This window comes from Podarcis vaucheri (assembly GCF_965113315.1).
Source record: "Podarcis vaucheri genome assembly, chromosome: 9".
Lineage (NCBI taxonomy): Eukaryota > Metazoa > Chordata > Lepidosauria > Squamata > Lacertidae > Podarcis > Podarcis vaucheri.
The window spans coordinates 28,802,096-28,815,917 of record NC_138767.1 but is presented as its reverse complement, the minus strand read 5'-3'; the positions used below and the strand labels follow the sequence as shown (position 1 = coordinate 28,815,917).

The following is a 13,822-nucleotide window of genomic DNA, read 5'->3' as shown; positions in this document are numbered from 1 at the left end:
CAAGGGAACAACTTTGTGATTACAAAACACTGCAAGCAAAGATAGATATTTTCTTTTAAAAAAGAAAGACATGCTCCCATAATCTGATGGAAATCTAATAAATATATATGAACATGAAAGTAAGTTTCCAATGAACCATGTGCACTGAATTGAACATGATTTAAATTGTATTAGAACTGCATAGGCAGTCATTTTCTGCTGCTGGTCTCTTACTGCTACGTGTTTATCACCGAAAACCATGTGCCCAAAAAGTCAGCAAAAAGGAACTTCATATTAGAATAAGGAAGGATGTGAACTAAAATGATACCTACCCCTTGTCTTTGTTTGCCATGGCAACACAATTACTAGAGCTACTATGCTCATTCACATGAGTGTCCACTTATACTGGAGTGTAGAATCAATGGCCCTCCAGATGTTGCTGCACTACAACTTCTATCCCTTGATATACACCATTGCATGCCAGCAAATGACCTTCCATAGTTTGTCTTGCCCAGTGGACATCACCATGCAATACATCTCAGACATTTAAAAACATATAATGAAGGCAGTAGGGTAGCATATCAATTTCCTTGAATGCTCCACCTCTTATCTTAGAATTGCTGTATGTAGACAAATTTCAGAATTAAAGCAAGAAGCTGCAAAAAGTGAACTCCTTAATGACTTTGATTATACCCCTTAGGGCTCAAGTAAGAGTTATGAGTGATTCTTGCAGTACATGAAGAATATTCCACCTCACATTAAGTTGCATGTTGTATTCACAGAGATTAAAGACAGAAAACCATCCATTCTTTTCACATCTGATTCCCTTTTTTTTTTACTCATTAGGCATGACTCAAGGCATTCCCTTGATCTCTCAACTCAAATATCCTGTTTTAATTACCGTGTTATTTTTAAGCAGAATTGTTTTATTGCATATTTTAGTTACTTTTACATTTTAATCTTTTAATGGGACTGCTTTACTGTTTCCAAACAAACATTCCAAACATTTATTTACTGATTTTCCGATTCAGGCAATCTGTACAATACTACTACTGTACAATGAAAAATCAACTATTAGGGCAGAGGTTAAACTACGTGGCTGGACTAGAATGGGACATTTTAACTGTACATTTTTTAAATTTTAACACATGTAATTGGTTTTTATACTTGCAAGCCACTTAGAAACCTAGTTTGGAATTAAGTGATGTATATGTATGTTATATATATATATATATATATATATATATATATATATATATATATATGATAATCTGTTTTATAAAGACTAGATTTCTTACTTTGGTTCTATGCTGCAATATGATATTTAAGCACCAGAGCACTTCAGATTGTCACAGCTAAAATAAGTCATTTCATAGACTTTTGCAAAACGGGACTATCAAAGCACATTTTCAATGTATTATGTTTCATGTATGGTTTTTCTGTCTGCAAATTTCAGAATAAATTACTAGTTTTAGCAGTGGCGTAGCGTGGGTTGTCAGCACCCGGGGCAAGGCAAGTAATTTGCGCCCCCTAACCCGTGGATTTGCCCCCCTAACCCTAACCCCCAGATGTTGCGCCCGGCCCCCCTGCACCCCCACGCTACGCCACTGAGTTTTAGAAACATGTGGATGCTACCAACTCCCACCCCTGGGAGTAATTTTGTAAGCCTTATTGAACTGCATTTTGTTCAAATCTGCTGTGGTGTTTTAAGCAAGCAGAAATCTCCAAATTCACTTTGAAATGATGCTTTAGATGAAATATGGTGACAATACTTAGCTTTGATTCTGAAAGTATGTGTTTGCTCTTTTCTTGATGCTGCATGCTTTCCATTTTATTCATGGTTACATTTTTTCTGTAATTTTGTTATGGCCCATGGCTAATACAAATAAGATTTTATAGTTCTGATATTTCAGACGTGTGCTTCATGCCATCAAATCTGTCACTAGTGCCTAAGCTCACTAAGTGAAATTCACTTATTTTATTTATTTAAACACCATTTACTTTGACAGCTTTAAGAACTGGAATTATATTATCCATCCAAGCTCCCTAATTTGAAAGCCACGAACAAAAGGAAATATATATCATATTGTTCTGCAAATCAGTTTCCAGTGTGAAAATTGTGAGAAAACTACCCGGACGATTCTCCAGCAGTGTCTGTACCTTACATACTACTCCATCAATGCTGCATTCAGTAAGCTTTTGGCATCTACCACTGTTGCCTATTACAACCAATGCTCATTGGTAAAAGACCCTACTCTGCCATTTCACCCCTTGCCTGTGTTCTTAAGTTCGCTGTTACAAAAGCTCCTACTACACTCTCATTATACTCATTCATAAGGATACACACACCTATCAGATGTATTTATTATTATTTTATTATTTATTACATTTCTATACCGCCCTTCACCCAAGTATCACAGGGTGGTTTGTATCCCCCATCCACGCATATACTCTTTTGGCACTGGCTTCTTCTTCTTTTTCAGCAGCAAGTTAAGCTCATGAGTGGTACTGAAAACACCTTGGACCAAAGGTGGATCTACACACTGGAGGGGGGGGAGCTATAAATAATTCATAAATTAAAGAAATTTAAAGGAAAAAAACCCTATGTAAAATTGCATAGAAAAGTTTTGTGCTCTACAACACCACCTAGTGTTGCATGTTTATAACACATACAAAACACTTTCTTGACTAATGTAGCTGAGTCCCAAGTCACCAGAATGTAACACCTCCCCTCCCACCCTGACTGCTAGCTCCCTACAATATTCATACAATGCCCCTGTGCTCTGCTATGATGTGAAGAACTCTCAGCTTGCATTAATGTGGAGGCAAACATCCTCCATAGTGGTATCTACCTTATGAAACTATCTTCCCATACCCTGAATGCGGCTGGCACCAACAGCAGTGTGCTTCCATTGCATTCATCCATTGTGAATTTGTGCCCAGGTCCAGTACTCGACTGCTGATGCTAGGTTTTTTTGTTTTACTTTAGTTCAATACTATACTGATATGCATTAGATTATTGTAGCAAACCACTTTAGAATTTTTTTTTCAAAAATGAAAAGCTATCTAGAAATGCTTTTAGCTAAATAAAATATCATTAGTTGATGAAATCCACATGAGGCAGAAGATTTTGGGGTGCATTAAATGGCAGCTATTTTTTCCAATTATTTATAGTTTTAATATATTGAGTAATCTCTGACTGGAAACAACTAGAGGTGCATGCATGTTTAGATAGGAACTATGCCAAGAATTAGTGTGGCCTTGGTACATGGGTCTGTTGTTGTTGAATCTCAACATAGAAAGCTCATTGGATAAATCTGCCATCGTCTATTACCCTTTTCCCCTTCCACCTTCCAAGATGCACCTGCATTAATTTGCCAGCCTGAAATGAGTAGCGCACAGGTGCAAACTCCTTGTTCAGCACCTTATTTTCAGTTGAGACATGCGATGCGTTGAGTAGAATAGCACAATCCAATATGATAGCATTCACACAAAAATATGCCTTTCGATAACTGATTTTCAACTGATTTACATTATCTTTACCTCATTCGCTCATTGTGTCATTGTGCTGCTGAGGACAACTCCTTCCATATCAATAGTAATGAAGATGCATTGCATCTGACACTGCTAACAACATCTTTAATGGAATGCATTAACTTTGAATAGATTACAGTTTAATGAGATATTTTCTCCAGATTCTGTGTAACATAACAGCTATTTAAAGAGCTGTTTCTATTGCAGTTTTAGAATTCATCTCCATCCTGGAATTTAAGGCTTTTAAAATAAATAAATAAAAAGACAGTGACAATAAGTCTTCTTTAAAGAGAATATGCTGTTGCACACCTTTAAGTTTCCCCCGAGCAACTGAAGAGAGAAGTTGCTTTTCCTGTGCCTACTACTACTTTTTAAAGTTTATCACTTTATTGAATTATTCATATCATAAACAAATGTTTACATACTAGGGCAATTCTCATACATCATGCTATACCACCATGTGAAAGCAACAGGTTTTCAAATGTTTTGGACTTTCATACCCAAGATTTGCAGAAAATGAGAGATTTGCCATTGGCATTAAATAGAAGAGCATACATCTTTAACTGTTTTAAGAAATGAAAGTTACAGCTACATAATATATAGCTTTGACCATTTGTTGTTTTTCTTATATGTGTCTATCAAACTGCTTAAATACCCCTAACCTTTGAATTGCTAATTCAAAATGGTATTTTACAAAGCAATGTATTTAATTGTTGTTTTACAGTAAATTTAATGTCAGTTCAATTGAGTCTGCGATTACTAACCAAAAGGGTATCCAGAGTTAAAATGTTGCTCTCTCACACTCTTTCTCCTTTGTATCTTACATTCTCGACTATTTAATGCACTTTCTGGTATTCTGAGCACACAAAGCCAAAGTAATAAATTGCTGATAGATTCTTGGGCCATGTTGTTTGGGTTTTACAGGGTATTCTCTGGCCATCTGTTTTACCACCCAACTTCTCTTAATAAGGAAGAGGAAAAAGCTGAAGAGTAGAAAAATAGCTTTCTTCAAAGGTTACACCTCTGCACACAAATGAATACTTCATTTGGAATACAACATAAGACATATAGAAATTAAACTCCACAAAAGCCTATGATATCAATATATAGAAGACATTTCATTTTATTATTAGTGTGTATATTTATGATTGCAGTAATTAATCTACATGAACACAATTTGCATTACTAAACCAATTTAATAATAATAATAATAATTTATTTATATCCCACCCATCTGGCTAGATTTCCAAATGAATTTGCTGAAGGTGTTTACAGTGAGATTCCATGCTCGATGTAGCTGGTACATTATCCAGAAGTCTCCCCCTTTCTAGCCAGGGACTGAGGTATTTGTTTATTCTAATAGAGTCTTCAGAGCATGATGCAACTTATATTTGGTCTAGGTAATCCTTTTATCAAGCATAGAACTTACATAACTACATAATGATTAACTCACTAACAAGGATGTTCCCAGAGACTGGATAGTTTGCATTACTGGGAATAATTCAGGGGCGCTGATATCACTAAATATGATTGGATTCCAATATATACCCAATAAGATATTATGGTGAATTTTCCTGTAGAATGGCTGCAAACTCCCACTTGGCACTGAAAAGGGCTTACTGGCATTCATCTAGGACATGGGTCATGACGTTTTGTAGTTGGTAACTCATTAAAAGAAGAGTACATAATGCACATGTTCTGATTGTTTATTTTGCAAGAGCTGGTTCTGTCCACAGATCCCTTTGGGGTCAAACTGCCCTATGCAGAGTTTTTGCTGTCTTCAAAACATTAAGTTCCGTACACAAAGAAAGTAAATGACATAACTGAAGGAGAGAAGCAACATTGCTCCTGGAGAATACAGTCATGGAAACAGAACTCAGGATGTGATTACTGAGACACAAGGAGGCCTGATTCTCAGAAGCTTAATGCTCTGTGGCTGCTGTAACCATAAGGGCATCCATTTATTTCCTCCCATAGAAACAAACAGTTGACATGTACAGGTATGGGGAAAATCAACTCCTTTCTGAGCATGTTTTAGCAGCATTTCTGTTATAAGTGTTCTGTTAAAAAGCAATGAGCTTGCCACTAAATGATTTGTCCCCGTTCTTCAAAAAAGTGGAAACTGCACTGCATTTTACCTTTGCTGCAAATCAAAACCAGTGCTGCAGTAACTATTACTGCAGAGCATTTGAAAGAGAATGGGAAATGGTCAAGATAAAAAGGCAAAATTGCATCTATATAACAGCATGATGTGTAGGCTACCTGGTAATAGTTTAACAAACTTTCCTCAGTGGGGACTCCTTGACTGCAAACCACACCTTTCTTTGAAATAATGAGTAGGGCAAAGAGAAGAGCTCAGGAATATTTTGCCCCAGGCTATCTTATGGTTGAAATCAGTAACTAAGCTTGAGTTTTACCCACACTTACGGTACATGAAAGCAAGCCTCATGCAAATCAATGAGACAAACTTCTTCATAGGCATGACACAGGGTTGCATTGCAGACACTTTCAGGCTCACTTCATCAAATGATACTCTGGCACCCAACATGAGCTAAAATACTGCTTACACAGTCTATTTTCATGAGCAATGCAACATGCAAAATACAAAACAATGCAGATTCACAGCTCTGCTTAAGCTCTCAGAAACTGAGATTCTTCTTTTCAGTCATATCACTTGCATTAATTGTCCACAACAGCAGCAATAAATAAACAAATTCAAGATTGCTAACATCTTGTCAAAAGAAATTATGGCCAATGCAAGTTATCAAAACAAATAAACAGCAAGATTAGTCAGTCTCAAAGACCCTTTATTAACTATTAAATTGAATCGGATGCTAGTAATAGTGCAATCCACCCAAAAGTCGAAGTGCTTGATTTAAGTCATTTTAGTTCAATGGAATGAAACCGATCTTGTAAATAAGTATTTCACCTGGTTTCTAGATTGGGCTGTCTAAGACAGTCATCCTGCTTGATTGCATACATGTGGTACAAGGGAGATAAAGCTAAAAGAGAGAGAGCGCTCCAAAATAAAATTAGTTCAATTTAAAAATCTCACTTTGCACCCAAAGTTTGAGTAATATCACTGTAGCATAGAAGGCCCTTTTTTTGCACACTTTACCTGAACATCATTGGCCTTCATCCTTGTTCCTTCCTTTCCAACAAAGATGTCATCGATGTCAACAAGAATGTATCTATCCAAGGACAATGTAAGCCTCTTGCCAGTCAAGAATGAAATAGCATCTATAAATATGAGCTTGTGCAGCCAAAAGTTCAAATTGTTGCCAAAAAGAACACGTTGAATCCCATCATGAAGACCCAAGTCATGAACAACAGTTGCATGGAAAGAACTTTTAATTACAGGAGGTGGGAGGTTTTCAGGTGTTTTTACTTTTGCAAATATAACAGGTTGGTAGGCTGAATGATTTATGTGGAAAACTGTCCAGTCATTTCCTGGCAAAGGACCTTTATCAAACTTAGATGATTTAGTCATATGGAGCAGAGAAGAATAAGGGTTGATGCAACAGTCCTTAACACCCACATTACCATGAATGTGAAAAGGAAAACCTTTTAACTGAGAAGTCTGTAGAGAGTTCTCACTGCTCTTATGGAATCCGATCATTCCAACACCATATTCTCCACAGTATTTGTCTAGAAGGCCTCGATTCCAGGAATCCATATTCACATACTTAAAGATATTCTCAAATATTATGAGAATGTATTTGCCTTTGTTTTTATCTATAAGCACAGGAAGATCACCTTTCCCAGAAGCAATCTCAATATGATATTGGAACCTGCTGGATTCTAAAATCATTATTATGTCCTGGCCAAGTGCAGAGTACTGGCTTTCCACAAAAACTAGTACCACAGGATCAGTCCTTAAGGGATCAATGGCTTAACCATCTTCCACGGTGCTAACTTGTATGACAACAGTACTGGAAGGTCTCCACATTCCACCTCTGAAGAGATCTCAGAAAGTTCGTTTTCCTGTTTGTAGCCATTGTACAAATAATATGCTGAAATAACAATGCTCACCATACAAAAAGTGGCCAGCAGTATAACTGTTCGTTGGAAATGTCTGTGAAGTTTCACAATATAAGTCATTTTGTAAGTCATGCCTTAGATGGTTTCCAATAGCAGCAGCATTGAGATTAAAGAGATTTTCAAATTTTATTCCAGTCCAGTTTAGTAGTTTATGTCACCATTGCAGCGTGTATATCTATCTTCAGCACAATTCACAGGAAATATATACTAGAAGGGAGGGAAAAGAGAGAGTTAAAATAAATTTTCACTCATATATTAAAATGATCCAATTAACAGCAAACTGAAAGTGAACTAAACCATCAAAAGGTAAAACACAGACACAGTGGAATTTATGCATCTAAGAAAGTTAGAAAATTGGAATTTGGATGCCTATAGTATATAAAAAACCAGAAGGGAATATCAGCACACAAAGTGAGGGGCTGGCTATTGTTTCTGGAGACCATTGCATACAACTACAATTAAGAAATTATTTATCTCTTACTATAGCTCCTTCCTTAAAGGCTTCTATAGAAAGGTATCACCTATAAATCAAGGACAGGAACTGTGGATCTCTAGATGTCATTGGGCAACAACTCCCATCAGGCCCCAAAGGCATGAAAACATTTGCTTGGTAGAAACAGCCACCACAACCTTGTGATATTATAAGTATTCCGTGTAAACCTATGGTTCTTCCTCCCACAAGTGTTAATCACGTTTCAGACTTACGTCAGAACCATTCTTAACCATAGGTAGCCATTATAACAGCACTGATTGTAATCATAACTGTTGTTAACCAAAGATTGATATTAACTTGTGATCTGAAACCCATGCGAACTGTGATCAATACTCAGTCATAGGAAATAGTGATGCCTATGCAAGAATATTAAGCATAACTGAATCCTGTGATGGAAGTAGGGCTTTACATTGGAGAAGAGATGTGTTGGAGGTAAGCAGCATAAAATTAAGCAGCCCAGACTTGATTCTTCATGCTTAATGGATCAAGAGTGTTATGTGCAACAACTCTAAAGAGGCAATACTTGTAAAACACCACCACCTGCAACAAAGCTTTTAGACAAGCCAGAAAAGTTGCTTGACTTAAACCACAATGAAACTTTTTACATCAATTTAAAAGTAGGAACCACTGTGCCCTGTTACATTTTGTGACAATGTTAAAAATTCTTCAAAAGAACTCTTTTTGAAACAAGGAAGCTGCTATAGGATGTTTGTAACAAGGATAAGATATATCCATAGGAGTGTGCCTCTACGTTCTACAATCTTCTGAGAATACCACTTTAAATTTGTTGTCTTGTTGTAAATTTAAGTTTTAAAATGTGACAGAAAAAATTCTCTACTGTGTTAGGAATAAATGATTTATTTCAGCATTTAGATTTTTTTTAAAAAAACACAAAAACAAAAATATAAGTTTAAAAATTAGACCACATTTCTCCCCCCCCCCCCAGATTTGCACAGAATGAAATCCACAGACATTTACTGTGGACAGGTCATGTTATCATAAAAAATGTTCACTAAAAATGCAAGATTTTTCAGTCCTCAGTGAAACAACTATCTCTTTCTTGTTGATCCCTTTGTCCCTGGCAAACACTGGTATTTACCAGCCTGGCATATTATCCACCTTTGAGCAATAGAAATATATTACTCAATTGTAAAATAAATAAAATCTGGAACACTACAAATATTTTCCAAGTCAACGCACACAGATATTGAAAGCCACATTATATAACTACAGCAAACATAAATACCGTTTTTAGGCAGACAATTAAAAAGCCAGTAAGCATACAATGTAGATCAACTTTAAGATGCCAGTGTTGAAGTCAAAATCTTTGTAATTTAAAATGAAAATGACACAATTGTAAAGTCAGGTAGGGCAGGGCCTTCTCTGCTGTGGCACTCAACTGTGGAATTCCCTTCCCCTGGAATTACACATTTCCCCCTGACCATCAACATTCCAGTTTCAACTCAAGATACTTTAGTTCACCTGAATATTTAGGGCAAGGAGAGCCAATGTGAAGCCCTCCAGATGCTGTCTCGAATCACTGGCCATGTTGCTTGGAGCTTATCAAAATTTGAGTCCAACATCTGGCAAGCACCATGTTAGCTATCACTGATTTAGGGGATGGAGATGATCTAGTGTCTAACAGTTGATGCATTTTTATGCTGTATTATGAAAATTGGCTACTGTGATTGTTGTTGTTATTGTTATTCTTGTTCTATATTTTTAATCTATTGTGAGAATTGGCTGTTTTATCTGATTATGTTGTACACTACCCTGAGCTCCTTTGGAATCGAATCACAGAAATGTAATTAATAGAATGAACAAATAATTTATATTTTAATGGATGCCACAGTAGTAAGGATATGTGGCAACTTTTAGGTCATGATCCTATCAAAACACTTTTGTCCAATTGATTTCAAAAGGAGAAATGCTGAAACAAAATGCTCAGTTCTTCCACTGACTGCAAAGAGACTGAAAAAGAGCTTTTAGAAAACTGCATTTTTAAATGAAAAAAATATACAACATACTAAAAAATATGAAAAGCTGCATTTAGCATAAATGTCATGCTCTTAATGTTTTGATAAATTAATGTTTTGAAAGTATAGATTTGTTCCTTAATTTTATTTTATTTTCTGCTTAAAATACTTACAATCACAATGATTTACCAAATAAAAGTATGAAGACATAAAGGTTTCACAGATTTAGAAAACACCAATAGCTATGCATCTGGGGTAATATTATTTCTGTTGCTCTTTTTCATCATACAAGTAGCATACAACTATTTATTCTCATCCAGCAAGTGGATAGCATTGTAGGTATGTTGTTCAAAAGGCAGGGACTTCATCATATCCAGCTCCCAGATATGAACATAGAACATTTCTCTCAAGGCTGGTAGCTCTGAACATCTGCTTGCTTGGAAAGACACTTGCAGTAGTAAGCAAGGATAAACAAATCTGCCAATTTCAGTTTTAGCTTCTCATTTTTTGAATCTTAAATTACATTTCTGTGTCAATTTGAATTTTTATGAGTACTTTACAAAAAAACCCAGCACCAGCGTTTTTGTATACATTTGTCCTAATACACATATTTTGTGTGCAGTTTTTGCCTAATGCACACATTTTAAAAGCAATCCTTCCTAATATAATGCACTTTTCACTAACATGCATTTCACCTAACACACATTTTTGTACAGCACATTTTGGTTGGAAAAATTGTGCCACAAAGTTTGTAGGTGTGAAGATTTTGAAGGATCGATGTATTTCATGTCTTGTACTGTTTCGGGAAATGCAAATGTCTCCCCCATATCTAAAAGTTACATGGGATCTATGATTGAGACCAACATCTAATTTATGCAAAAAAAGCATACACCTAACCAGCGAGGTAGATTTAGTTAAGCAACACCAACCTGCCCAGAGCAGAATGCACATTTTGATACCCAAACACAACCTTCTGTGAACCACAGCACACTTCACTTCACAACAATTTAGTCTACGGGCTGGATTTCAGCAAGCAGAAATCAGCTTATAATAAATCTTTGATATGTTCAGCTTGTTGCTGTCTTGGCTAACCTGATTTTGAACTTGGCAAGGTCCTAACCAGGTAAATGGCCTTAAGTTAATTGGTCCCCCCTCCTAAACCCTTGCATTAATGTAGCTGCCTGCAATACCAGTTTATTCCTGAAATTGTAGTAACTTAAGATGACACATTTTGTGATGCTGCACTGAGGTAACAGCATGCTGTACACTCCATATATATATATATATATATATATATATATATATATATATGCTGGTTGAGCAAGAATGGGCCTTTCCCCACTTGAGTTAATGGAACTATCCCACATCAGTCCAATACATGTTTATTGTGCCATAGAAGTGCCATAGAACTCATTGGGAGTTGCTTGGGAGTAAGCACAGAGAGGATGGGAAACTATGTCAGCCTATATTGTACTTCAGCTATGGATGGACTTGTATGAAAGGCATAATTATATTGTGTTATTGATTCTGCATTATCTCCCTTACAATCTGTTAATAAGGTAACATTTGTTTCACAAGCACAGTATGCTGAAATGTATTTTGTTCAATAAATATACTTTCAAATTACTACTTTGTCTTTAAAATAGCATTCTATTTACTGTTCTGCCTTCAGTATAGAGTTCTGTTTCCAATTATTCCATCCAGCTAGCATCCCACTCTTTTACAAATACAGATGCTGAAACACAGTGAGATGAAGAGATCGTACATTGTACATCCATTCTCCTTTCTTCTATGCATTTTACTTAATATTCATTTGATAAAATATTATGGCCATCGTACAAAGTTTGGGCTAAAAACACGGATGAAAAAAAGGCTACACCTGTTTTCTTTTGCAATCAGCTAAAGAGATTTTATATTTACGATAAATATCCCACAAACTTGAATACCAAGCCATTTCTCATTCTTGTGTTTTAATCCTCGGTGCAAAACACTCAGCAACAACTTCCAAACGAATGCTTACCTTTTTCGAATTAAGAAAACTGCTGACATTTGAATCTTTAAGAACCACCTCCTGCATGGCTCTCTGTTCAGAACTGTTTTGCAATAATACGTCTGACAATATTAAGTACTTTGCAATTAAAAATTCCTATTTGAGGCTCACAACAAGGAAGCGTCCCAAAACACTAGAGGGCAACAATGTCTCACAAAAAAATAATCTAAGAATAAGACTTGCTTGGGTACCACAGGAGAAAGACAGATGTTAGGCGAGCTAATTGTTGGTCTTTTTTTTAAACAAATAAAATCACAAGCTCTAAAACACAGCGAGGTTTCTCTTTTTTCGGTCTCTGAAAGCCTCACTAAGCTATGCCTCAAAAGGGTTAATGCTCAGAAAAACAAAAACCCTAACCTTTAAAACAGAGAAATAACGAGCCATTCCGGCATAACTCTCCCAAAAGTAGCTGCTTGGCGTCCGAGGGCACAAACAGCCCAGCCCGTGGTCTCTCTGAGGGAAAGAGGGAAAATATTCCTTCCACGTTTCAAAGGGCGCAAAGCAGCAGGCGCCGTCCCGGAACTTTTGCGCTTTGAGGTAAAAAGGGAGGGGAGAATCCGGGGTCAGAAGTTGAGAGTTTCCCGCCCGGTTTCCTCAGAGGGACCAGCGCAGCCCCTCCTGGTTTTCTTCCTTCCCCCTAGCCCAGCCCAGCCCCCTCCCCGTGGTCTCCATGAATTACCTGAAGATGCGCTCCAGGACCATGGTGCCTCCTCCACTTGGCGGTGACCTTCTGCGGCTCCTCGCGAGACATAGACCACAACTTGCCGGCTCGCTCCTTCGCGCCGCGTCTCTCCGCCCAGCCCGCCCCGAGGCTTCTCCCTTCCCCAGGCGAGGGCCAGCCAGGGTCGCCTCCTCAGCTGCCTCCAACCCCTGTTGGCTCCCCTCAGTCCCCGGGGAAGAGGCAGGCAGACTACGACTTCAGCAGGAGAGGAAGCTTGGCCAGCTTTGTCCCTTGGCTTGCTTTGCCTTCCCCTCAGCGGGAATGGCCTGGGCTGAGGCACCCTCGGGAAAGAGAAGCGCCTGCCAGGCGAGACCACCCCCCCTCCCCAGTCAGTGGCCCCTTCGCCTTTCCCTTCCAAGCAGCGGGGACGGGATGCTGCGGTCGCGGCTTCCACTTGAGAACAGGGGAGGAACGCCGCTTTCCAGGCGGCTTCCCCATTGGTCGCAGGCTTCTCTTGCTTTGGCCAATGAGCGCGTTCTTGGGAGGAGGCTGAGGAAGCGGCTCGGAGTTCTCAGGCAGCCGCCCCGGGAAACTCCCAGCAGCGAGCCGTGGATGGGAGACGGTTCTTTGGCAAAGATTCCCGGAGCTTCCCACATTGGGGGGTGGGGATGTGTGTGAAAGAGAGGCCCTTTGGTGCGGTGCCAGGCTCCCTAAAGGCCCAATCCCACGGCGCGATCCCATCGCGCGCGATTTAACCCGGCAGCTCGGTGGGGCTTGCTTCCAGGTGGGCTGCGCGCTTCTGGGCACAGGATCGCTCGCAGCGCAATCCTATGCAAACTAAGCCCCGCCGAAGCTCAGCCGGACTTGTTCCCTAGGTAAGTATGTATACAGCATTGGGATTGCAGACTTTGAGAGCGAAAGATCGAGCTTCCCCGTGCATCGTGGGTTATTACTGCTGGTGCTGCAGCCCTTCGTGGATTTTGAAGGAATCTCCCTATCTGGCTTGAAATATTAGACAGGCAGGAGAGAGAAGTTAACAAACCTCCAAAGAAACGGAGTGCGCTAGCCGGCTGAGAAGACTACTCAAT

At 38.5% G+C, this 13,822-nt stretch overlaps 1 protein-coding gene across 1 annotated transcript in view; it reads right to left on the bottom strand.

Moving 5' to 3' along the window:
- The window catches only part of LOC309540247 (bifunctional heparan sulfate N-deacetylase/N-sulfotransferase 3-like), a 64,191-nt gene extending 50,990 nt beyond the window's left edge, over positions 1-13,201 (bottom strand). The window contains 3 exon segments of the mRNA XM_082236923.1: positions 6,632-7,401; positions 7,404-7,761; positions 12,753-13,201. Of these exon segments, the coding sequence (XP_082093049.1) occupies positions 6,632-7,401; positions 7,404-7,626 (993 nt within the window). The 5' untranslated portion in view covers positions 7,627-7,761; positions 12,753-13,201.
- Positions 13,202-13,822: the final 621 nt, after the last annotated feature.